This window comes from Ascidiella aspersa, chromosome 2 (genome assembly GCF_963924565.1).
Source record: "Ascidiella aspersa chromosome 2, kaAscAspe10.2, whole genome shotgun sequence".
Taxonomy (NCBI): Eukaryota; Metazoa; Chordata; class Ascidiacea; order Phlebobranchia; family Ascidiidae; genus Ascidiella; species Ascidiella aspersa.
In genome coordinates, this window is record NC_139448.1 from 11249807 (window position 1) to 11277606 (window position 27800).

The 27800-nt window shown below is 40.1% G+C and overlaps 1 protein-coding gene across 1 annotated transcript; it reads left to right on the forward strand.

The window, feature by feature from the left end:
* Nucleotides 1-58: 58 nt before the first annotated feature.
* Nucleotides 59-27510, forward strand: LOC146163637 (uncharacterized). The gene is made up of 20 exons (XM_083380555.1): nt 59-294; nt 5250-5372; nt 7485-7587; nt 8080-8205; nt 13584-13656; nt 14052-14210; nt 14539-14689; nt 15689-16242; nt 16618-17649; nt 18755-19097; nt 19360-19456; nt 20026-20275; nt 20895-20980; nt 21449-21536; nt 22290-22439; nt 22979-23161; nt 23799-24029; nt 25348-25440; nt 26018-26064; nt 26981-27510. The coding sequence occupies exons 1-20, from the start codon at nt 123-125 to the stop codon at nt 27006-27008; spliced, it is 4089 nt and encodes a 1362-aa protein (XP_083236681.1). The 5' UTR covers nt 59-122; the 3' UTR covers nt 27009-27510.
* The last annotated feature ends 290 nt before the right edge of the window (nt 27511-27800 follow it).

Sequence of the window (27800 nt, forward strand, 5' to 3'; positions counted from 1 at the left end):
TTTTGCAACTTGTGAAGTATTCACTGTATTTACTAACTTTATTCCAATAGGTATAGAGGCAAAATGACGGTATAATATTAAGTCCAAATTTGCCCTAAAAACATTTCCCGGAACTGAGAGAAATGGAATTCAATAAGCTCAAAGGCTTCTGGAAGTCGAGTTCGGACAAGTCTTCCACTCCTGCAGGTGGACACTCGGCCAAGAGTGAGTCGACCAATCAAAAAAAACAAACGGTTGCCAATGCCAACAGCAACAACAGCAGCAACGTACAAAGGGGAAGAGGCCATCCTAAAGGTGAGGGAAATACGACACAAATTTTAAGAATATTTGGGTATTCGTATGTGGCCAAAGTGTAAAAAACCTATATTGTTAACTGAGGATAATTTTATTAAAAGCCGACCAGGCAACTCTTGCAAATCTCTTCTGCCTCACTCTTTTTTAACCTTGACCAAACAAGTTTGTAACACCTTTAAATGATTTATGTGCGGATATTTAGTCTGAGTTTGTAACCTCGCAGGCAAACTTTGCATAATTTTGAACTTAAACTTATTTATGATTTACCTAAATTTGCCTTGATTGTCGATGCATTAACCTGAACAACTATATATATTCTACGCTTAAAATAGCCTTTTGTGCATAACTGGAGACGTAGTTTGAGATATACAACTACGATAGTTGGAAAGGTGTACGGTTTGTTATGGGCTTACTATCTTAGATGTATATGTTATTTGTGATACTGTGGGTTAGCAGTGCGTTTTGGGTTTAATGTTGAGGCAGCGTAGGGTCCATGAACAGGCTTTGCTCTTCAGCCATGCCATATGGTTGTTTGGGCGAATCTGCCTCCACTGGGGAAAAGAGGGGCCCAATACAAACCTCCAGCCATCGCGCAGATGTGTCGGTTTCCCATGCCGGCCGGCCATTGTGCGCGAAACTTGGCTAATCGCCGACTAACTCACATGTGCATGTGTTCTCTTCAGTCGTTGTTATTTCTAAATAAGGGGCGTCTGTGCGCCGGTTTCGCGCTAGACGACCGCTATCGATAAACGTCAATGTTCCCACGTACCTTGTAGTCGATTATCGCGAAACCGTTAGTAAAACAGGAACGTCTAACTCCCTTGCCTGCAAAAAGCGATACTCGTGTGTGATTGACAGCCTGATTTAATCCGCTATTGGTGTAAGGTAGCGACCACAAACAGAACGCTTTGTTCGGAGCGTTTTTTGAGCCTTACACGCGTCTCGTTTACCCTGAACTATGCCTAGCTTCTGTTTGGGGTTCACGTCCAACGTAAACAGTGTCACTTCAAAGCCTTTAAATGGCCTACTGGGTCTTTGTAGTGTTATCTGAACCAAACCCTAATTGGCGAACATAATCTAAGCCTTAGGGCTTGTCATCTGGGGTTCTCTTTCCTATTGGGTCATGAAACGGTCTTCTGGGGGCCACAAAAACAGGTATAAAAAAACAAAAAAAAACAGGTATTCACTAGGTAGCTCCGCCGTGAAATGGCAAAACCTGCTGTGCCATGTTATTAACTAAATATTCGCCAGTTCAATTTGCGTTTTTTTATTATTACCTCGTAGAAAAGTGTTTCTCGAACGCGGCTATCCAAATACTAAGCGTAAGTTTAACAGCGAAGCTTTGGACACCCAATTTTGTTTACTGAACTTTAGGCATCAACATAAACAGGTTATTTAACTAATATAAGGCACGTTTTCGTTTTGCTTTCTTAATTCTTAAGTTTTGGATCATTCTTAATAAATCTAGCCATGTGAGTTACCCAACCGAATCAAACGCCGCGCCTAGTTTGGGTCATGACCAATGAGCTGAGAAACACTGTCATAGAGTCTCGTAGACCTGACGTGTAACGTTCTGTGACTCTTTTTGTGGAACATTTATTTTCACGTGAATTAAATACTATATGAAAAACACGATATTAAGCTAGGTATTTTATTAATGAATAGGTTGGAGAAAGGAATTGAGAGCCTTTAAGAGTTCTGGGGGCACAAACTATAAAAGTTTAAAACCACCGCGATTTTAGCTCAAAATGTAACAACTATGAGAGATAAATGACTCTCATTGGATAAGTGGCAGTTTGTTGATAAGTAGTGAGATGTTGATAAATTGTAACCCATAGCTGTACAGCGACGTTTTGTCGTAGGTTGTCGTGCAAATCACGTTATGCCATGCATATTTTATTGTGGCGCTTTCCAAACCCACAACTCCGATTCATCCAATTTCTCGTTTTACGTTACGTCAGGTGTCCGTTTATAAAAAAACGTCACTTTTAGCTGCATAATCGCCGCTTAAAAGCCCAATTGACATCAAAACGTGCCTTCCGTGCAGTAAACACCATCATCACTTTTCCCGCGTCGGCCTTTAATCGGGGTTTAGTAATTAGTGCCTGTTTCGGTCGGTGTATCGATTTCGCTTTTTCGACGGCCCCTCTGATTGGATCAATTACACGCACGTGCTTATTTTGGTTCGCTGGCCTGTCCTGTGTCACTGTTTTCGGTCAGCAGGGCTCATTAGTTTTAGATTGGAAGGGACGTTGAGTGGCTAAAAGCGATACCGTTTCAACACTATCACCTAACGCCTTTGTTAAAAGTTTTGCACAAAGTAAAGTTGGCTAACTTTTTGAATTTTATAGGATTTATATGCGTAAAAAAATAATTTCTTTAATTTACTTATCTCAATTTTGTAAATTTTGTTTCAAGAGAAGCTCGAAGTGCGAAGTGCGCGCACTGACAAATATTGCAGTTTTGCACATCCAATTTGGTTATTTATAAAATCTAGTGTTAAAAGCATTAACCTCACTACTATACTCATCCAATTTACGCATATGCTCAACACATGTTATACTGATATACAGTAATGAACAAATCAGTGTGAGCTAATGCTCGATATGGGTATCCTACTAAAACACACCGCTGTAATGAAAGTGAATTCTTCTGTGAATAATTGTTAATTGGTACCGTCTTCAACCTTATTTTAATGCAAACACAAGTAAGGCCCAGGATCAGTGTTTTTAAAGTGATTTGGTGGCGGAAACGATTTCTCAAAATATGACTTACTTATGTAAATACAGCAAAGATTAGCAGTTGGTACTAAGATAAAACAGTTGTGAAAACGTACAAAACAGTAATTTTTGCTTTTTAACAGTTACAAAAAACACTTTAAATAAAAAATCGGCCACATTCATGTTTTAGGTGGTAATTGCCCAACAAGCTAAACACAACACAACAGACGTTATTGCTACCAATATTACCCTCGAATCTTCAAAAGATAATTAATCTGTTTCCTACAAGTAAATTTGGTTGCAGTAAACCTTGGCGTAGATGGTTTTAGGTTGCGTAAAGTCCAAACCCCAACGTCGCAACACACGACCGCTTTGTACTTGCTCTCAGGCCGAGCTTCGTCGAAACCGAAGTGCATTTAGGCTCGAGCAACCGAGAATCCGGCTGTGTTTGACTTTGACCGATCCAATTTCCGTCAAAGGACAAGCTTGTTCCCTCAGAAACGCGTCTAATTTCCTGGCCCGGCCACATTTTATCGCGAAAATCGACTCGGCGTACTGACGACCCCGCTAGCGACCATTTGCCCAATTTAGTAACTGTAGATTTTGCTGGCAGTCGACCTGACGGACGCCGGTAACGTTCGTTCCGTTGCATACCTCAACGCTCGCCTTACCACTTTGCCAAGCGTATCTTTGCTTTATCTGATTGTTTTTCAGCGCAAGTTTTTTTGGCCGGCACGCGAACGAGATTTTTTTCGTATTTTTATAAGCGATTGTTTCGTGCAAGTATAACCTTTCGTAGGGACAAGGCCGCTTATTCTTATGAAACAACAGTTTGGTATGATATACCTCACAACGTACCAAGCGATCCCCAAAACTTTATTTGTTGCATATTACAGTCATTTGATTCGACAGCATTGTATTCGCGTTTAGCGAACTCAAAAATCCATAAAACCTATTTTTTTACATAACAACCATAATATATTGCAGATTTTCGAATTGTAAGTGAGCCTATCAATTGTACAATTGTTCTTTCGGCAAAATTTCATTGCCTAACGTTTAGACAACCTATTCAAGTGCCAACGTTTAGACCACCTATTCGGGCACTATATTTATTGTAAGTAAGCCTATGTTTATTTTTTGCTAGACCTAAAATAGAGTATTTTTGCCTCCATTACGTCACATGTTTATACAAAGCACCAGATTCGCGGCCTTCACGCCGTAATTTCACGCCTCGTAGTTCGCATGCCCGTAACTTCTGAAGTTCTCCGCCTATCTCCTTTGTCGCCGGTCTTTCAACGCCATCCGTGTATATTTCCGGCTGAGGAAACCGTGGCGTTACGCGGAATGCATCGCCATTTATGACGTCACACTTAACCTCTGTCGCGTCGTCGCTGTTGTTGACTTTTGAACCGTTCGATCCGAGCCCAGGCGCTTCAGTGCGTTTTCGCCTGCACTTGGGATTATACGGGCGGTCAGGGTGCCGTAAAAAGATTAGCTGGCCAGCCTTTAATGGTGCAAATTAGGAAGCGTCGATGTTTTGCAGCTTAACTTTGGTATTGTCGTGGTTGCAGGGATGAAAGCGCGGCCGTAGTGCAGTCCTTCGCTTTCGCTTTGGTTCTTCACGTGTTTTCAGAAGCCTTGTCAAATCATAGGATTACCCAGCATGTGATTCAGGCATCGTCGATATTGGCAGTCAGAAAGCTGATAGTTCAGAGTTGCCCGTAAATGCCAACCCGTAGACAATTTGCATTGTAAGTACAGCAATGCGATAGCAGTTGAGAATTCAGATCAGTACTCATTTGGTAGATGGGTGCAGTTATTTACAGGTGTACTTCTGTCCAGGAACTCCTATCTTACGTAGCTCATGTATAATGTCATAATAATTTTATTTAACGTTTTAATATGTTAAGCATTGTCGGTTTAAAGAAGTTGGCTCATTTAAAAAAAAGTAAGAAAAAATATGTATTGTACTTGGAAAGTCAGTTTTATTATAAAATGTAAAAGGAAATGATTTTTATACTAACTATATTTTTTATCTCATGAGTGATCGTTGTAGTTTATAATAAAAAATGGTCAAACAATCCTGATCTGTGATTGTGCTTTTATTCAGTTTTACTTTCAGGAGAGTTTTATTTCCCGACAATATATTATTTTGAGATAGTCCGGGTTCGCATTAACTTTCCCCCAAAAAGTTGTGCAGTAAAAGTGAATTGTTAATTTTTTAATCTGTTGCAGGGCCGGCCCACCTCGAGGCTTTGGACGAAATTCGACCTGAAGTAACATCAGAAGGCTATGGATTAAGGACTCCTTATGGCACCCATCTCAACTTGGACTTCGTTAAATACTGTGAAGATCTGGGTAAATGGAACTAACTATTACTATTCTTTCTGTAGTTTTCGTGGCGCTGGTCTAGAATCCTGCCACAACGAACATTGTTTGGGTTGGGGTGCGGGTTAGCGTTTGGGTTTCGGTATGTTAAGCAATATCATTAAATAATAAATATAACAATACTCGACTCACTCAAACACTAACGACACCCTAACCCAAATATTGTGCGCTGCTTTAATAATTTGTTGCAACGCTGTGGTAAGATTTTAGACCAGCGCCGTTTCTGTTGCTTTAAAGCACATGGTTTTCCAGTGGTTTTTAACCAAAGGGCATATTTATTAACCATTTTGCGGTACCTTTCTTATATCTTCAAATACCTGTGATATGTGTGATATGTAATTTAAACAACTGAGACTGCTACAGTGGACTAGTGGTGAACAAACTTTTTTGCATTAAAGCCCGGATAACTCTAAGGATTGGCGAACGCGGGCCGGATTTAAAATTTTGTACTCCCTCATTTTACTTAATTTTTACAAAAAAAGGAAATCTAAAATAAATGTTTATTAAAATTTGTAGTAACCTTTATGAAACTGTCGTTTAGATTCAACTTTAATCAAAATTCGGGCCGGGAGAATTAACCGGCGTGTCGAGCATGGGCCCAGGCCGTAGTTTTGTTTTCTTGGTGACACGATTTTGATATACAAATACAACACCGAAGCGTGGCACAAAATAAGACGATACGAACTAAAGCAAGTATTTCATGACAAAGATTAATTTAGATTGGCTAATCCATATGTTAATTTGTCAGTTTACAAGCAAGTGGTGTACATTGAAAAAGTATTCCGCGTGAAAGGTTAGATACACGAGCTTTCCATACAAGCATCGTACGCGTGATCTATTAAAATATTCGTGCTGCATCGAAAGAGGGTTTTAAAACGATTCTCAGTCATGTTTTGTCATGAAGACTTTTCCATGCTGCGTATTGTCATCAAAATTTGTATCGAATATAGTGTAATGGTCAGAGCCATTCTAATGGCTTGTTCACCCTACCTTGATTGAAAAATCGAAATATCACTTGTACAATGCCTCGGCTAACACCCATTTAAATTAGCTGGGGACCATGCGAATTTTAAAATTACACGCGCATATCGACGAATCGATGAGAATACTCCAAAGGAATGTCGCTGATTGCTACTGATGCACTGTAGTTGTTAATAAGGCTCCCAAGTATTGGCATCAGCCAAAGAAGAATAGTTGACTTTCGTGTTTCGTATTGTAATAGTTTTGGGCATTCGGATTGCTTATATATTTCAATAAATTTGTAGAAAATCTCTTACATTTCCTACCTATACCGCCTAACAATGAAAAAGTAATCCGGACAGTTAATACAAAAAAATATCGGTAGCTATCGACATTAAAGTTTTAAATCTTTAAGAATGCAGATAGCGATCGATTTCAGAATGTTTTTAGATTGTTTACAGATAGCAACATGAAGGCCTCGACTCTCCGACAGTCAGTGGAGAGACATATGAGGTGCATATGTTTAACGATCATCTCTCATATTTAAGGGTGCTTCAATCGTGCCGTGTTGAAGTTTAAAGTATGTACTTGGCTGGGGTTTAATCAGCTCTAGAATGTCAGTTGTCCCTGTAGTCAGTCGTCTAACTGTTGCAGCCGGATATTTAATTCTTTAGAAGCAGGTTTCCTCATTTTAAAAGGAATTAATGCAACAAAACACAGTATAGTAATGGTTGCTATCTGGCTACCAAATGGATCATCAAGAGTAAAACTGTAGGCGTTTTCATGAATAAGTTTGTAGAGTGTTTGGGGTTATAGTGCCACCTGAGCCTTATTGCGAACTAAGGTTGCTTTTCAGGATGTGGCACTATGTTTGGTAAATTCACCTCCGGTTTTATTGTATCTTTTAATGTTGCAGTGAATGGTACCTTAAATATTGCCTTTCCCCGACATAGTTTGTCGTCTATACTGAGTTTGAGTAGTTTAACTGTTTGAAATTTTCGCTTAGCCTATAGTAATATTTGTGATAATCGTTGGTTACCTCTAATGTTTATAGTAAACCCGCGTTAGGCACATATTTGAAGTAAGTTATAAAAGTTAAAAAAATGCCGTTGTACGTCACAGCAACGGGCCAGACCTTCAAGCGTACGTCATCGTTACGTAAGCCCCGGTCACGCACCACGTCCAGCAGCGTCCTGACCAATCAGAATCAAGCTCCTCACCACAGGTCAGCATAAAGACAGATGTGTGTTTTTAAGTTATGCTTTTCTAACATAGTTGAAACATGCAGATTTTGCTAATAAAAATTTTAGTTTCGCAATACTATTTATGTAGGTATCATAGTGAGTTTAAATTATGAATCCAATAACGCTAGTGTATGTTTGCAATTTTAGTTTTATGTATTACAGAAATTTCGAGCCGCTTAAAAAAAGAAATTCCTAAATGCGTTTTTCTCTTATTCATTTTTTAATGTTCTATCTTTATTTTTCATATTCTATGAATCTTTCAACCTTTATTAAAGTAGCCATTATATCTGTGACGCGATCAATTTTTTAGCTTTTTCGTTTAATTTCCACCGTCACTGTTGTTTACCAGAATGGCCCGATGAAAAAATATTCTGCGGCCGTTTATTTTGTAACTCTGAAAACCGAAAACGCGATGAACCACGTTTGCGTTTAGAACCTGTGTTATTTTAAGCTATTTTCGACCTTAACTGCAGGTTGGCCGGCGGTCCGTCCAATGAGAGCTTGGACTCGCTGGCGAGCGAAGGCGGCGATGCGTCACGCTCGAGTGGGCAGGCAGAGAACACTCTGATGGAGACGAGGAGACGTTTGGAAGCATTCAGGTGGGGACGCTGGTCGTATTACGGTCGGCGCGAGTTTAGCTTTTAAATAGGTGGCATTTTGTAATTCGTGTCCGTTCGATTGTTGCCAACTTAACCGGCTGCTTTTCGACATCGACAATTGTCGGTTTTTCACGGAGAGGGGTTACAAGTGCTTTTTTTCGAAGAGTCTCGCGACCCAAACTCTTCGTTTTTGTTTTGGGAAATTATGTTAAATGGCAACGTCTGTCGTTGCTTGGTTGTAGGAATATAGCAGCTAATTACAGTAAACTATTTGCGAACCCTTTTCCTGGAGTACTGTGTCCCTTTTTACTCTGCTGTGTGTTGAGTTATTTTTGATCAATTATTACCAACCAGTCTGCAGGAAAAATTCGGACAACACATCACTAAAAGGGTTTATTGTGCATCAGATAGAACATGCGAGTTTTCTTTTTTAAAACAATACATTTTTTGTTACCAGGAAAAGCAACTTTTTACAACCATAACAAATTTTACAAACATTTCATGTTTTTTTAACTGCTCAGAAAAACATTGTATAACTTTCGGAAATCTTGAAATTAGGTGGCACTCTGCCTCATCAGGTCAAAGTAAAGCTTCCAAATACAATAAGATACGGTTATCACCTAAGATTGATATAACTTTCCAGATTCTCCCAAAGGGAATTTATATGCGATATTTGGAACAATTGTGATCTTTCCCTGATTTTGAACAATTTTCACCGGTGTTTGCCTCTAGCCTCTTTTTACTAACTAATAAAATGTGTATGTAAACTAAGTGGAAAACGTGTAGTGGCTTTTTCTTCCCATTGGCCAAAAAGTAGGCTGGGAATGCCTGAAATATCAGTAATTGTTCAGACCCAGTCCTTAGGACAACCGATCTCCCATAAGAAGGCGGTGTCGCCACTGGAAGTAGGGCCAGAGTAAAAACTGCGCATCGCCAGAAGGTCAACATTTTTACCTATTCGTTATGGTGTAAGTGTTAATATCGGTGTAATTGTAAGTAATAAGTATTATACTGCCCCCTAAAAACGGTGTTACCTCAATGACAGGCTAATACCTTAAGTTATTCGGTTAAAGACCCTGTCAGGTACCCAGCCAAGGTCCATCTCGATTTGATTTCGCTTCCGTTATGCCCTGTGTTCACCGCAGCTGTCAGTCGGCGTAATATCGACATTTCTCGCAATGTTGTCACAAGCGGTCGAAATATATCGCGGTTATTTGTTCAACGCCGACCCGAGTCGCCCGCAGTTGTCGTTGCCGTGACGTACAACAAACAGGCGGCACGTGACTTTCCCATTCGGCCCCTTTTCGTCGCAAATTCCGCGAAGTCCTAAAAGGTTTGGCGCCGGTCGCCCCATGAAACGACTTTGGCGTCGAACGGTCTTTCAACTGGTTCGAAAATATTCATAGCCTTCTGTTTCTGTCACGCATGAAGCGACCATTAAAAACGTAGCGTGGCACTTTGGTTTGGAATGCAGCAATTTTTTTATTCTATGTTTGTTTAACTGATGTTCACCCTAGCAGTATTTTGTAAAAAAATATAAAAATATTTTCCAACCGTTTGACTGGGTTATTTCATATGCCTTGAAGCACGCAGTAAAAAATCATATTAAATCTTCGTTGTACTCTCAATGGACTTTTGTACTTTTTTTGTACGTTTGCACTGTAGTTAGATGTTTGGCGTGCAGTATTAATGCCTATTGTTCGCCAAGGGCTTGTTGATATCTGTATTGATATACATTCGGTCACTATTTTGAAGATCTGCAATTTAGTATGGATTTTGCCAAGAAACCTCGTCTAAAGGGCTCTTCTTTAATCTAGATTCTAGATTCTTTCCCCGTGAAAATTGTTCCTGAAAAACCTCGGTCGGTTCCCAGCTGCAAATCCCTACCCACACCCTGCCTCACCCTAAACAACCTCATCCATAACCCAAGCCCCGGAACCGCACTTCTCCATTAGTGGGGCACAAGTGGCACAACAACTATGACTAATTACGTCACTTTAAACAGTTCACAGCCTTCACAAATACGGTGAGATTTCATCTCAGACCCTGTACAATATCACGCACTAACGCAGTAGTTCTTAACCATTTTTTTGTAGCACCCCCTTCAAACCACCAAACATTTCTCGCAACCCTTTAAATTTAAAATCATCAACCAATTTTGCACCACCCTCTAGAATTGCTTAAATAACAAAGCCAAAACCATTGTAATTTTATTTTTAAACAAGCAACTGATAACACATTAACACAATACCAAAATGTATGTTAGTTTTACGTTTAACTGAGAAAATAATTAAATTACAGTAATATATTTTCTGTGTCTGATTCGACACCCCCGCATCCCCTTAGAATAGTTGTCGCACCCTTGGTTAAGAAACTCTGCGCTAACGTATCCACTCTACACTCGCCTCTGTGACTGAATTTCGAGTCGATATTACCCGGATCCCGTTCATTTTGGCGGGTGTGGTGAGAGATTTAAAGAATTCCGAGCAAACCATCGCAATAAATCGGCCGCGGCGTCACAGGCCCAGCGCAAACAAAGTCTAATATCGCCGCGTCTGCTTTTGCCCGATTAAACAAACACTCTGCTGCCTGTATGCATTGGTTGTGGCGAGCTCCAGATTTTCCCTGCTGGAAAAGTGCCTGCTGTTGTCCCACTGCTAAATCGCAACGGTCAACATCAATTTATCAGCGATCGGACTGTGGAGAAGATATAAAAAATACACGCACACCACGATTGGAAACATTTCCGTCGCTTGCTGGCTTCGCGAATTTTCTCGACAATATAAAAGCGTGGGATTTTTTTTTAAATACTAGTTCTCTATTCAAGGGCGAAGCATGCGCATGCAAAATGGCGCTCGAAATGTCGAGGTTTTAGTTTCTTTTTCGGTAGCAATTAGGCTTAAACTCGCCAAACGCCCAACAGCGATGTTAGATTACTCATATCCCATTAATTTGCGACCTGTGTTTGTGTACAGTTGGTCATTCGCGCGCTCGTATCGCTTGTGTGATTGTATTTTGTTCAGCCTATTAATGTGTTATTGATTTTGGGTGGAAAACAACCTTTTGCTAAATATTGTTAACTGCAGTAGTCTGCGTTTTCGTGTAAAATAGTGGTGTTGTTTTACAAATATATTAAACAAGGTAAATCGTTTAGACAAAATATCTTGCGAACAAGGTTTTATTTGGTAATAATGTTTTTTTAGCTGTGCGTTGTTCGTTACTCTTGCGGTCCCCGGTAAAATGTACAATTGCAATGATGATCGTTTAAAATGATAACAACTGACTTCTGCTCATTGTTGTGCCAGCGGAAACAATCGGGGTTGCATCTCTCGAGGCAGCATGCTAGCAGAAACAATCACCTCGCTTGTAATGCCACAACGAACTTTGCTACAAACCTTTCAATGCAACTGCAACATTCAGTTGCAGAAAGGCTCCAGCGGTAATCGTCGCGCAATTAGCGTTGGAGATAACACTGTAGTAGGGACGTTGCGAGGAAAGGTGTTGATTGGTGGCCGCGTTCAAACCAGGTTATCAGTGTAGCGCGCGTACAAGTGACTTAACAGATATCGGTTTCGCCGCTGGATCGCTCTTGCCTTCTCGCGCATTCAGGTGTTGATATCGAGCGGGTCAAGGCAGTTTGTTAGTGATGTTTATCCATAGAGGAAGTCGTGCCTTTGATACTGTAGCTTCTGGACGTTTGTAGATTGGCGCGTATCGCAGTTCGGACAGGAAGGTCATAGCCACGCTAAAACACAATTTTCACCCGGAGTCACGACTCTTATCTAGGAAGTCGTACCTTCAATGCACTTTGAAAGAAATTGCGGGCAACCTCCGACAAGTAAAGATGAATGTTGCAGATAGAAAAGAGGCAAAAGTATCAGATCGGTCACCAGTGTCAGCTATTGAATAGCCCAGTGTCTTGTTTTTTTCTTATTTGTTAATTTGAATTCAGTAAGCTAGTTGAAATAGAGCACTACGTGAATTTTGTACCCTTGATGCTAAGTTAGGTCAATGCTATTTTTGGGATCGAATTTTAAGTTTTGTTAAATGTCATAAATAAGGTATGCCAGTCTGTCTATAGGTTTTTGTTTAGTAGTTAGTAAATGCTGCTAAGGGTCCCTAAATTTCTTAGTAAAAACAATTCTAGGTTTGCCGCAAGCGGGTCATCATGCCAAAAAGTAAAAATACTGTTATCGGTATTTGCATTTACATTTAAAGTTTAATGTCAGCAACAGCAATGTACATAAGCCGTGATTAATTGATGATTTTAGACAGTCAATAATCAGTTAATACGCAATGCATCATCTCGTCAAAAGTGTATTTGCACAAACCGACCTCCTGGCCTTTTAGCAGAAAAGATCTAACTTTTTGCAGATGTTAGAATTTACGCAAATGCTATATGGGGCTCTCGCAATGACTAATTACCTATTTTTGCCGTTTGGCTTCAGGTAATAGTTTAATCGTAATGCCAGACGTTATTAGCGTTGCATTTAACCTGGCTGAATAACCTATTTCGAAACCGTAGCAATGCGGTTAATCACCAAACTTCAACGCGATGTTAAGGTGATTAATCGTTGAAACAACGCGATAGCTTTATCAGCATTTGCGTTAAAACAAAATCCATATGCGTCAGGCTCAAAAAAATGATTTGGGTTGAAGCAAATTATTTGTTTCAGTTGCATTTTGTAGCGCCTTTATTTACAACAATCGATCTTTGCTCTCGAAACGCCTAAGCGAACCAGTTGCAGTTCTACGCAGGTGCTCAGCAAACCGGTTGTTTACGTTTTATGTTGTAGGAAGAAAATTGTAGCTGTAGGGACAGCTGCTGTGACTATGTTGTATTACTTCTCTATACGTTGTGCTGTTGTGCTAGCTATAGTTAGAACGAATGTTCCTTACTGACGAGATATCTCTGTTTTTTTTCTGTACTGGAACTCCGGCAGTTAAATTGCGTTTGGCAATGATTTAATTTCATCGAATTAGAACTAGTTTAAGCGTATTAATGTCACACAGTTTACGTGCTTTATTAAGATATGTGAACAGTTTATGGTTTGCCACGTTACCGCGATATTATCATATAACGTGCTTCGAAGTTTAGCTTGAAATTTTTAGCAGTTAAAATTCCCACCGTTGACGTTGTTAAGTTATTGGCAAGGCCTCTGGAGCAGTTTGGGATTTCAAACTTAACCTTTTTATTTCATACACAGATTTTTATTTTTTACCATCGTCAGTTTGTTGTATATTTTATATTTTTATACCGTTTAAATCCGAATTGTTCCATCCACCTGTCAATGATGCCATGTTGGTGAGTGCGCAAAGCCCATAATTTTGATTCTGTATTAAATATAACCCTCAATTTGACGACTATTTTGTTTCAGGTCCTTTCGCACGAAACGGCACAAGTCCAGTGACCACCCGCCGCAAGTAAATCACCAGAATGGCTACAGCTATGTGAGTTGCAATCCGTTTGTTATAGAAGCTTTTAAATTGGTCGTGCTTTAATTGGATACCTTGCATTTTTAAATAATTTTCAGCGTATGTTGGCGCATTTTTGACGTGAGGTATTTTCCCATGTGAAAACCATTGTTTTAAAAGCCCATTTTATGCTCCAGTTCATGCAAAAATGGATAAAAATTGACTGTTTTATAGTTGCAGCTTTTTTTCCTTTTTCAGACTACGTATAATTAAAATAATAAATCCTTTACGTACAAGTATTATAATAAAACTTGATACCAAAAAACTGTACTATAAGGTTCCTCTTTTTGCGCTTATTACAAGTAGCCACTTTCTTTTTGGCGTTGTTAGTTAGTATCTGCCATTGTCCAACCCTTTATTTTCACACGCAGTCGCGCGGCACCACCAGCCCCGGTTCGTCCAGCGGCAGCCTGACCCCCAACAGCCTGGGTAACATCCTGGGGGGCAACCAGGTCACCCCCCAACATCTCCAGATCGTCAGGGAGCAAATGTCGGCCGCCCTTTCTCGCTTGAGGGAACTAGAGGACCAGGTTGGCAGGACTTTATATTTTATGTTAAATGTGTAATAACTCCTACAATCCTACATCTGGGACATATTTGTTATTGAATATTAAAGTGAGCTATAAATCAGGAAAACCGAATACGAAAACAGATTCATTAAAAGACTCGTCAAGAAAAAAATCCCAGATAAACGTATGTTAAAATATGTTTGAGGCTTTTAATTGTGTATCCGTCCCTCTCATATAGATTCAAACTGCCTTTTAAATCGACTAAAACAAATCCCTTTTCAAGGTACAAGCAATAACTATATTACTCTTGATTTATTTTTTAAACGAAGTAAATACATTTTTTGTCCAGGTGAAGACGATCCCTGTCCTTCAAGTGAAGATCTCCGTTCTCCAGCAGGAGAAGAAGCACCTCCTCGAGGAACTGCACAAGAAGGAGCAGGAATCTCCCGCCTCTCCCATCAACGGATACCAGATCCATCGGCAGGTCGACGACGGCTTTGGTAGGTTTTGGTCGATTACGTCGTCATAGTTAAATATAACTGCTATGTCTTGGCGATAAAGGTCGACTGCAACCCATTCATACTTATGGAAAACTGCATGTCCGGACACAAACTAAAAAATACAGCTGTCGTCACTGTTATCTTTACTCGTATATGGGGATGTCCGATACTTGACAGTTTATTCCGATACCGATACCCGATATTTTGGACAAAAAGTATCGCGATCCGATCCGATACCAAATGACGTCATTACCGTGCTTTAACAACAAAATAGATAACGTTGTAAAATATAAAGGTATTTTTTCAGGTTATCACGCCAAAATCAGCTTTAGTGTTACGAAATTTAGAAATTCAGTAAATTCAAGATTTTAACCTACTTACCAAAATACTAGTTAATGCGAAAAACTAAGTTTCTGTATTTTACTAGTCCAATACCTCGCCTGATATTACAACGGCTAGCTCCCTTATGTAATGTTAACTTCTATTGAGTGTTGTCTTTTTACGACCGGCGTGTAACTACATGTGGTGATGCGCCGGTTTAAAGGACACGTTGGCTTAAAACTAGGAGCCCACAAAAAATGTCTGATAATGTCGGATCGGAGTAGATACCCGTTGACATCATTACTATGCTCCAACAAAAAATATTTTTTTAATAATGTTTCACGATAAAAATTGCTGCGTTTGATTGCAAATTGTGGCTAAAATTCCTATATATAATTTGGTATTGGATCGGCACCGATACCACCCTAGTATCGGACAGGTACTGATATAATAACTTGGCATCGGGTATCGGTTTCTATCCGATATCATCGGACATCCACACTCGACTTCTCGTATATGTTGTTTATAAAAAACTATTTTTAATAAGCTACGCATAATACATGTAACTACTACTTACGACACACCTTTTTCAACCCCATTTGCCTTCAAATAAAATTTACAGCCGGTTAATAGTTTAAAATTGCAACTAATTTAACATCAATTGATATATCTTCGCAGAATCCCCCGACGCAAAACTCTCCCCGCGCAAATCAATCCTCTCCACCTCGAGCGGAATCTCTTCCTCCTCTTCATCCCAATCCTCCATCAACTCCCCGAGGAGCCCGAACAACCTCTCCACGCTCTCTCCGGACCTGCAACGATCCTCTTCCAATGATGCTCCCCTCTCGCCCAAAAAGAAGATAGGTCCTCCGCCTCCTCCCAAGAGAAAATACCGCTCCATGGGAGTCGGCGATTCCTCCTCCATATGGGATGTCGTATGTTACTCCAGGCTTGACAAGCCACTGATTGATGTCGGGGTCCTCTGTGATGATCTCCTCCTGCGGAACCCGTCCTCGGATGCGAGTAGCATGGTGGAGCCGATCGACATTGATGCCGCCTTCAACATCTTCCCTCCTCCACCAAAGGAGTACGTGGATGCGGGATTCAACACGGAGGAGCGTCCGACGCGGGATGACTGCGTCCAGACCAACGTGGAGATGAGAGGAGCAATAATACAGACGGAAGAAATCGAAAAGATCACTGTTGCGTGTGGGGATCACGTCTTTTTTGAGGTGTGTTTATTATGATGTTCAATATAGCCTTTATTAATCCTAAACAAGCATATTTGTATATATCTATGTCTATTGTGTCGATAGCCATGTACGACCTCTGAAGTTACTGATCCCAGTTACAAATATACACATTTGTTCATTAGTTTCAAGTTATATTCATTAATATAATTTTTAACCTGTTGTGTATAGCAAATTAGTTATTAGGTTTGTTTCACCATTCGGGCAGAACAAATTTTAATAATTCTGATTGCTAAAGATGAATTTTAATAAAATTTCAATAAAGGTAGTATTACATTTATATTGACAACGCCTTCTGTTCAAACAAACTTTACACTCGCCTAAACGTCATTGGCATTTCTGTTGTTTTTTTGTTAGACGAGAGAACAAGCAACCGAAACCGCCGTAACCCAGCAGCGCGACTTCTCCTGTTCGGTTATTCCCCCGCCCATCAGCACCTCTAGTGTCGGGACTTGCACCGAACACCAGATCTCCCTCCAAGACGCCTGTGTGGGGGTGCAAACACCCTCGACCGACGCCGCCACTTCGCCAGTCGACTGGCCTTGTTCTACAGTTGCAACCGGTTGTGAAGGGCTTGTTGAATTGCAAGACAGCGCCTGCGGTTTGGATAATGCTGTGGTATACAGCGACGCTGCTGTTGAAACCGAAGCGCTCGTGAAGGATTCTAGAACGGTGGGATGCGATGCCCTGCCGGGAGTTGAACTCGCGACCGTCGGATCCAACACCGGCCATTCCGAGGGAAGGTGGTGCTCCTACTCAGACTCAAGGAGCGTAGCTTCTGGCATCGACCAATCTGTGGAGTACGTCTCTTCGGCAAGCAACACCGAGGTTAAAAGCACACACGAGCGCGGGTTCAACACCGATCCTACCCCTGTTGTTTCGATAGCGGTGAGCGCCGATATTCGACCTTTGCAACTAGACAGCGCCTGCAACACCATAGCAACTGAAGAGGCAACGAAGGGAACCAACACACCGCTGATCTCGACAGTACACAACGCCACATGTACTCCGCACATCACTAGCAGTGACGCCGCAACCAGCGTTGAATACTCGGCTGCGGATGTATGCACCAACACCAAGACCCGCGAGACCTCTGACACTTCCACCAACACTCACGTCATCACCACTTCTGACGTCACCACCGCGACCTCTGACCCCGCCGTGAACTCTGACCCCGGCGCGCTGCTGCGCGAAAAGTTCACTAACACCCTCGAGGTGGCGACCGAAAGCAACGCCACCCAGTACGACTCGGGCGTTTACGATGACGACGACGAACTGGTGACGTCATCGACGCGTGACGCTGTCGTCACAAGGGACATGGCGACCGACACCGCGGACCTCGAAGTCGCCGACGCCAACGCGAAAGAGATCGACAGCTACGTCGACAAGGTGAGGGTCGTTGGTTCGATCCCCTTCTAGGGAGCTCGACAAGTGAACGTTACAATTAATTAAAAAAATGTCAGTCTTCAGGAAAACAATTCGTTTGTTTACTTTAGACTTTCGAGTATAGGATTCTGTGCTTGGGTTTTCCATAAGTGCACAATGCGAGTTTTGTGGAAATCGCTAAACGACTGCTTTAAAATAGATTCTTTAAGTGGCACAGAAATCTGAAGATTTGTAATATTGCTATTTCATTCCACCATTCTACTATATATAAAGACGGGGTCCATGATGCCAAGCTAAAATTTAAGGATGTAAGAACTGTGCAACTTAAACATACAAAGCAGTTTCTTGAAATATTTAGATCAAAATCACAAACAGGTTTATTTCACGAACCGCATTAGGTCATCTAAACGAAAATGGCTTGCAGCGCAGACGAACCACGTTACTCTATTTTACTGCCTTGGAGCGACCCACAAGGCAAATACGTGAAACCGCACTTGGACAAATACGCACTGGTTAAGCGGCAACGGGATTCGGGCAATAACCAGCCGTAAACTTGGCTCGGCGCTTTGTTGTGGCACGAATATGGCAAAGCAAAGTGTCGGAGAGCCCATTAGCGCGCGCGAATGACCTTTTGACCTCGCGATGCGGTTAAGCCGTAAAACAGGCTTTCTCGGAAATTCTGGGTGGCGCAAAACTGGGTCAACGGCGTTTGGGATAATCATATATTTCTGTAGTTCGCAGTTAAGGTTGCAATGGAGGAGTTTATGGTTTTTGCTGTTTCGTCAAGACCATATGAAATATTTATTCATGGTTTGCAATGAAAGTGTTATTTTGCGGTTGCCAGGCATTTTTTATGTCCACGACGACTTAAATTGTCCTGGCGATGAAACAAATTTCATGAAAAGTAATTGGTGTTTGGCCTAACACTCCTAAATAACACCACTAGTCAACTTTCTGACAGACCACTAAAAGTTTTTATAGTTCAACTTCCATTATTTTTTGTAGCCCTGTGGCCACTCGGGTTGACTCCGCTATCTTACTATTTCTAGTCCATAACTAGTTTGCTTTTCTACACCCCTTAAATTCGCCTCCTCTATGTTACTTCTAGGTGCAGTCGCTTCTTGCCGAGCAGCAAAACCTCCTCGCCGAGAACTACGAGGAAATCGCCGACGTGTGGGAGCAGCCGGACCCCGATTCACACGTCACAAACGACCGAAATTCAAACGTAAACAACGCCGGCAAAGTCTCGCGCTTCGTTAACCCTGCCTTCGATGACAAGTCGGGCGACGCCGTCGACAGCGATCAGAGCGGATCGCCAAAATCGCCTGCCATCGCCGCCTCCTTTTCCTTGATGACGTCATCTACCGATGATGACGACAGCGAAGAGAATTCGGATGACGAATATGACGCGCCCCGAAGACCGTACACCTTACCCCCGTTGCCATCACCAGGTAAGGTGTTTTAGGTTTAAACATTTTAATAAATTATTTGTTTTTTAACTCTTATATTAAAGTCCTTCTGGTTTATTTGGTCGCTTTTGGCATAGCCTTTGTTCAAATAATGCTCTAGATCGCATATCAAGAATTTAAGTTGACGATATCTTGCTCTGCAGCTGTGGTGATAGTCTTTCGAAGAGGATTTATTTAAAAGTGTCTTCCCAGCTTTAATAAACAGGAGACTTGTTTTTTTTCAAAATTATGTTTTAACTTTCAGGTAGCGACATCGAACTCAAGTCGATCATGAAGAAGCCAGGCACCCCTGTCGGCGAGAAAAAGTTCCTTCGCTTCGCGGAAGGAGTAAAGTCGGACGAGTGAGTTTTCTATCGTTGATAAATCATAACAATACAGCTGTGGTTTGGAAACGTCCGACGTTATAACATCGCAATAATTTTACTTAAAATGTAAATAAAACTGTATAAGACCTCAACGAAAGTGTGGACACTGGACAGCTAAAAACGTCAACGAATATATGGGCACATTGCAATGTCAAAGCACTATCAAAGTGTTAACCACCACAAAGTCAATGCGTATTATTTAAAAAAAACGAGTAACTACCAATAAAGGGCCATTTGAAGACATGTTTTTACATGTGCTAACCTAAAAATCAAACGAATTAATAGAATAATATGAAAAAGAAGTAAATCTGCGTGTTGGAAAAATATTTGTGTTTTATATTTCCTAAAAATCATTTTTAGGCAAATAAATCTTACTCTATAGTCGATAAATATTACAATTTTGTTACCGTCAAAAACTTTTTTTTATATTTTAAATTAAATTAGTGAGACGCATATATCCCTTGACATCTAATTAAGTCCCTGACACAACAATAATAATCTACGCTGGTCGTAAATTCAAAAACATAACAAAACGTAATTCAAAGATCCAGCGACGAATTCTCTTCCGACGACGAGGACTCCATCAGCGACGTGGAACCTAGTCAAGAGGAAGAAGAGACGTCCACCAGCGAAGAGGAGGAGGTGACCCTCCTCCAGGAACAAGTGAACAAGAGAGTGGAGGAGCGTAGGGAGGTTGCAGATGGCGAGAAGAGCAAATCGCAGTGGACTTACAGCGACGAGTTTGTGAAGAAGTCCGAGCCCGAACCGCTGCGAGTGGAGCAAGCCCAAGTTGTGGTGAGATTATACACAATTATTGACCAACGATAGATAAACTTAATCTCTTAAAATTTTAAAGCAGTGGTTCTCAACCGGGGTGCCATTTCTAAAGGGTGCCGAGAGATATTTGAGAATCTTTAAGAATCCGATTTTTGCTCAACTCTTACACCTTTTTGTGTAAGATTATAGTGGAATAAATCCAATTAAAACGTCTTATTTTGTGCAGAGTTGATGTGCGTTGTTTCAGTTCCGTTTATTGTGACATTCTAGTGAATTACCTAGGAAAAATCTTTGTACGGGGCCGCAATCTATTTATTATTTCCGAGGGGTGCCGAAAGCCATAAAAGGGTTGAGAACCACTGTTTTAAAACATAAAAAACATTTTAAGTAATGGCTGCATTTTTTCAAAACAGTTTATTAAATGGTAGTTGAAAAGTACCTTTTAGGCCTTGTCTTCAATAGGTTTAAGTAAATAAATTGCATTTTTTTACAAACCTTGTCACACAACTACTTACACATTATTACATTCATTACATTGCTAAATGCTTTCCAAGTTTATACCTAAAAAAAGCTTGCCATATTGCGATACCTTGATATTATTCCTAACCACACAATTCTTTAATTACCGTCGGTTTAGATTTCGGACCCGCCTGTTGCAGAAGTGATACCACAAGCGACGGTTCCCAGAAATCTGCAGCCTCTTCCTGTTGCCACCACAACCAAGTAAGTAGAACCAGTAAAAACTGTACGTTCCCACAATCCTTTTCCACCTAGAGCAATTAGAATGGCACCGGAGCTTAAGTTTCCAGATTAAGTTTATCTTTTACCTTAATTGTTATAAAAGATTCACTTTATTCGTTTGGTAAAATTGAATAAAACCAATGTACTTTTTGCAAAATCGCAACGTAAACCGTATACCACTTGTCTTATTTGTGTCCCGTAAAGTGTATATACTGGGAAAATGTGAGCGCGTGGTTAAGTTTAAAATCACAAATATCATGTATTCCCCTGGCGATACACAACAGTAAAGAGTCCTTAGCTGACCGTGGTCGTCACTCGTATGTGAGATTTTCAATTATAATTTACTTTTCTTGTGCTTTTTTTCGCCATTTTGTTTATTAAAAAAAAATTATAATATTAAAAAACTGTACGCTCCGTAAAACGTCGTACTAAACCTGAACTTGCTTCCAGATACCAGTTCACCTCGGAGGTGTTGGACGCTTGCGACATCCTGGAAAAGCACCTCCGCAATCCAAAGTCTGTCGACAAAAGTGACCTTGTGAGTAATTAAATCCTGTTTTTCTTGTTTTCGTGAAAATTTGATAATAACCTTTTAACATTTGGAAGGAAAATGGATAAAATATTTCCATTTACAGAGTTGGAAATTCGTCGTTGTGTGATTTATATATATTACAACTTTAGGAATCTCTTTCTTTATATTCACGCTGAAATAAAACCGCGTTAAAAATACAATTTGGTTAGTTTTTTTGTTGGGGTTTTAATACCAATTCAAATACCTTGATCGATAGAAGTATTTTTGTAAAATGGCAAAGAGAAAAACGATTGCTTTTAAGTAGTTAAACCTTTTTTGGTATCCTTCGTTTTAAGGAAAATATGTTTTTTTGTTTTAGCGAAAATTTGATAATGCCTAGCACTTTGACGGAAAATGGATAAAAATTTCCGCATGCATGTCTTCTGTTAAATGTAGCGGTAGGCTGAATTAGCGTCGAAAATCTGGCTAGTTTTTTATCAGGGTTTTGATACCAATTCGTTTTGTAAAGTTTAAGGCGAAAACAAATGATTGCTTTAAAATAGTTTCACCTTGATTTGGTAATGTGCAAATCCAAATTTAATCCCCCACATAATTTGTGGCCGCCAAAGATTAGCGGCAAACTTTTTTTTATTTTACTACGCCTGATAGCAACAGTTTAACCCTGAAGAAGGTGATTTGCATATGTTGCCGAAACGTTGGTCAAGAATTAAAATGACCAGAGGAGCTGTTTTTTGATTTGTATTAATCCCCCTTTTCCAGGGCCTTGCCACGACCTTGGTTCAGCAGGAATGGTTCCGTGTTGCCGCCTGCGCCGAATCGGCCAAGAGCAACCTCGACGATTTCGTCACCGACCTCGCCGACACGTCACTTCCGGTATTGCGCAAGGTCGTCAACATGACCGACGGCAGCGTAAGTCGAAACACACGCATTTCCAAGTTGAATTAAAAATTGAAAAAAAAATGTTAAATACATTACAATTATCGAATGAAATCTGAACACACATATGTATGTTTACAACTGAAATCTAGCCCTTCTGAAGCTGCTTTATTCAGTCTGCAATGGCTTTCGGTATACACATTACAATTAAACACTTAAAATAGCTTGTTTGTTAAATTACAAACAAAAACACAAAGAATATTTAATCATAATAAAATATACTGAGTAGCATGTAAAAATACTTGCATGTAGATTATCTATTGTAGGGTTACGCCTGTAACGCGCAAATTGCCGTTTAATATGTCCTGTGATTAACTTAGCTTAAGTCATACTTCGATTGTGTGAAAAAAAAAATTGTCGAGTTGAAAACAAAAATTATTCTATTTTTTATCTCGAAAAACAAACGTTTTAAATATCCAACATCACTTTCTACCCGTGCTTGTTTTAAATGGTAGTTCTGGCAAAATGCTATAAAACAACCCAACCTCAAATACAAATACCCACATTGGCAGGGCAACACGGTGCTCCACTACGCCATCTCGCACGGCAAGACCGACATCGTCGACCTGCTGCTTGGAATCGACGAGCTGAACGTGAACCGGGCAAACGAGTCCGGCTACACTGCCGCAATGCTCGGCGCCCTTTGTGGGCTCAGGGCAGGGGACGACGCTCGCATCGTGTCGCGACTTTTCGAGGTTGGTTTCAATCGCTTTTCTGTGTTTTTTTTGTGTGACAGATTTATTGAGCGAGTCGATCCCGCGGACTGGCTTTTTTTAGTTTTTCAGCTGCTTTGATAAACGAAAAACGATCTGCAGTCTGCGCTGAGAACTTTTACCTAAAACTAACAAATAAATAAGACAATCTTAAAATAACGGCCGAAATTAGGCCCATCCATGGCCGAAACTGGTATTAACGGACCCTGGATGATCATTTGTTTGACGTTTTTGTTACGAGGCACTTAGAGAAACATATTTTATTTTTACGTATTATTTTAAACTGTGGATTAAAAAAAAATACACTTAAAAATAAGCACTGAAGATGGCAGACCCATGTTAGTATATGGAACAGAATAGATAAAAACAAACAAATTAACAAATATTAACAAGTACCTCAAAACAAAAGTCGTAGAATTCTTGTCCCTTAATAGAAATTTCTCACGCAAAGGCCTATTTGTAGTATATTCAACAGAATATATAACAATACTCAAATTAAAAATAATAATACAATAAATATTAACGTTCCATAAAACAAAAAGTCATAGAACACCTGTCCCCTAATATAAATTTCTCAAGCGAAAGCTCAAACGCCAAAATAACAAAACAAACTTTGCAGAAATCGGACATCAACTGTCACGCGCGGGAAGCAGGCCAAACCGCCCTTATGTTGGCGGTGAGCCACGGTCGCCTGGCAACCACCCAGCTGCTGCTACGTCACGGCGCTGAGGTGAACGCGCGCGACGACGATGGCTCTACTGCCCTCATGTGTGCGGCTGAACACGACCACCTCGAGATCGTCAAGCTGCTGCTCGCTCATCCGACTTGCGACGCGACACTGGCCGACAACGTGAGTGACTTAAATGTTTGAGTTTTCGAGCGACATTGACTTAAGTATTGAGTTTTTGAGCAACAGTGACTTACGTGTTGAGTTTTTGAGCAACAGTGACTTACGTGTTGAGTTTTTGAGCAACAGTGACGTAAGTATTGAGTTTTTGAGCAACATTGATTTAAGTGTTGAGTTTTTGAGCAACAGTAAATTAAGTGTTGAGTTTTTGACCAACAGTGAATTAAGTGTTGAGTTTTTGAGCGATAGCTAAAGTTTCGCTTAAGGGTTGATATGTAAAACCAATGGCTCTTCATAACCTTAAGTGTTATTGGGAAGTTGTTATGGGTAGTGAGAAAGTACGGAACCTGACAAATAGTGGGTCAAAATTATACGAATATTTATTATAAAGGAAATCCCGGCGTTCAAGGTTATGCCTTTCTCGTTTGGGTTTGTTTTATATAGCTCAGGGATGGCGAACCTTTTCATTGCGCGGGTCACAAACACGACTTTAATCCTTACAAAAATCACAAGTGGTTCATATATTTAATTATTTGCTAATTTTGTGCGAAACTCTGCTGCGTCGTTTTAAGTGTTGTTGTCTGGGTTGGTAATTTAAGGTTTTAGGATGATTTCCAAATTTGTTTTTCCACAAATATTAAGAAGCTGATATAGTTAACAAATGCTGCATCATTTTTTAACTCATAGTTTCCCTAAAGGATCACCACCCGATACGTTTTACATCGATAAACAAAATGCTTTTAGTTATCTGCTTTTCTGCACCGATTTGTTAAAGTGCAGTTAATATAGACCTACTCGTCACCCCTTGAACACTTTTGCACGACCCACAGATTTGCAAGTCCTGATTTAAACAGTATAGTTTCATCTAACGAAGAACTGTTTTTTTATATTTGTTTTTTCATGAAAATGATTGATAACATTTCGGTATTTCTTGAGAGACAAGTGGGTCATTAAAAATATGTGGTGGGTCACGAAGTGGACAGTGGTTCGCCATCGCTGATATAGCTTAAGATTTTAGGAAAGGTTAACTGGTGTTTAAACGTTTACTGATGTAGCATACCCAATTCGTGGTTTTCTAATTTTTGTTTGAAATTCGCTCCATTCCTGTGTTATTGTGTTTAAAAAGATATATTTCCATATTACTTATATTGAGTTTGTTATTGTATTCTAACTGGACTGTATTGGCAGGGGTCTTTTGCGCCAAAGACTTAAGTCAAGTCAATTTGCCCAAAAGATTTAAGCCAAGTCATCGGCTTATGCCATTTCAACACTGCGAATAGGTGTTTGGATGTTTGCTTAAAAATAGTTTTTATTACCGCAGGACGGCAGCACAGCACTCACCATTGCAATGGAGCGTGGTCGAAAGGAGATTGCGATACTGCTGTACGCCCAGGCCAACTTTAAATCCAACTCGGTAAGGAAAAGCATTGGTTGCTACTAACGAAATATACTAATAGAGACGGCCGAATGTTGAAGCACTCATCGTCCTTTAAACTACGCGTCAGTCGGTTCTACTTCGTTTGAATTACAAATTTTCTTGTCGTATGCCTAACTTCTATACCAGGGCCAATATTTTTATAATTTAATGGTACTAAAATGCCGTTTATACACGATTTTTCACTTCTTAAATGTTCATAATTTTAAACTGCCCTATGTTTGCAAAAAATACTTTTAGAATTATCTCAACCCTAAAAATTTTAAGTTTTTGTACAAATTTTGTTTTAAAAGTAAAATTTGACTTTAGTGGTGCATTTAACGTCAAATGTTAAAAGACATAAGTCTTGGGTTTTGCGATTTACTGTAATATACTACAGCACCGATTGTAATGTTGCATGGTCTACCTAACCAACCGAATGACCCGGCATGTTTTTCTAACCTTTGCTGTTGCGCACGTGCGTGACGTGACCTTCACGTAACCTTCAACGGCTCTCTTGTGTTGACCGTTTGTGTTCATACCGCTTCATGTAATGACGTCACTGTTTCCTCTGCAGCAGCGAGCGAGTCGACCTCGACAGAAATGCACGTCCTTAATCCCGAGGTAATGTTCCCACTGCCAAACGTAGAGTAGTAAACATGTGTTTTCTGTTTGATGCGAACCGACCAATAAGGCCAAATGTTGCCCAATATTTTATTGTTTGTTTTTTACTATAATATATGCAGAAAATTGTCCAAAAAGCACTTGTTAAGTGCTTAACACAGGGGTTCAAATTTGCGAAGTGTTTAACACAGGGGTTCTTATAAGAGCAAAGGGCTCTAACCAGATTAGCAACCTTTTACAATGTATAATGTAACTTCACTGTCTGTGCGCGACTTAGAAAGTTCTAAGAACTTCGTACTGTTTTGCTGGTAAAAATAGTTCGATAGATACGTTCATTACAACATTACTTTTCGGAAACTTTGTCAAAATTAACATATTTTGACCCTCTGTTCAGTTTCTTAACATTCGTTCAGTTTCTTAACATTTCTTTTTTTGTGTTTAAAAAAATATCTTCCACGCCTCTGTTTGATTAAGTTTCCATTTGCAAACTTATATCAACGCCACCTTCTTACCACGCACTAATACCTCACTATGTCATTGCATGTTAAACTTAACTGGAACACACTGAAATTAACTGTCAGTTTTCAATACCAACAGAAATAACAAATGAAGCCATAAAGTATGTAAAAAGATGGTATTTGTATGAATTTAAAATTTATTTAAGCAGGTCTGTGTATCAGTGTTACCTAGAGTAGCTAATTGGTATTTGCATGCGATAAAATACTGTCATATATAATCTATACATAATATACTGCCGCAAAACGAACCACTATATAGCTCGGTTACTAAGGCATAACTTGCATAAAATTAGCAATGCAGTGCTCCAGCGTGACAATGACTCGAAAATTCCATGACCACTTCAGACGATGGTCCTTAGACTTTCCAGAATTGATTTGAACCCGTTCTGTAATTACAGCCCGGTTCGGAGTCCAGTAAAGTTATGACAAAGTTTTAAGTGAAAAAAGAAGAGTCTTCTTCCGTCCGCCCTCGCCGCGCCCCCTTTTTTCTACCAATCACAGAGTTCCCGCTGCTGGCCAGTGACACGTGACGAAATGCCGTTGTTAAAATTGTTACTACAGATATATTACTTCTAACACTACTACTACTAGCCACTTTAGCTTATCATTGTGTAAACTGAAATGCAATTTTACCACCTGTTTTTGTTGTTTTATATTGTGAAATTGTACATCGCCCCGCGTTTTTTGGTACATATGCTAATTTGACGGGCCAGCGGTTGCTTTACAATCGTGCTGCAGATATCAAACTTTTACTGATGTACGTTTTTTTGTTTTTCGTTTACTGACCTCGCCCTCATCCACGCTTTTACTGATTATCCCGGAATGAATTGTTTTCGGGGAAAATTCACTTTCCGCAAACCACATCTGTGCCAACTGTAATTTTTGCAATAAAAATGGTGTCTATATTGCAAACTTAGTTTAACGTCTCATTCCCCAGCAGTTTAATAAATTCTAAAACTGTTTTAGTCAAGGTGTAATTTATAATATGTAGAAAATCTAAATATTGAGCTGGTTCCAAGTTCGAAATCTGGTCGAGCAGAGGCAAAAACAGAATTTTCGACAGAACAAGAAAGCAGAGCAATATAGCGTTGGCAGTTTAGTAAAATTCTACCAACGGTTATCTAACCTACGATAAAGGCTTATAAGAATGTCCAGAGATGACGCCATAACATATGTGTCTGAAATAGCAAGAAATCTGTTGTTCTCGCTCGACTGTTT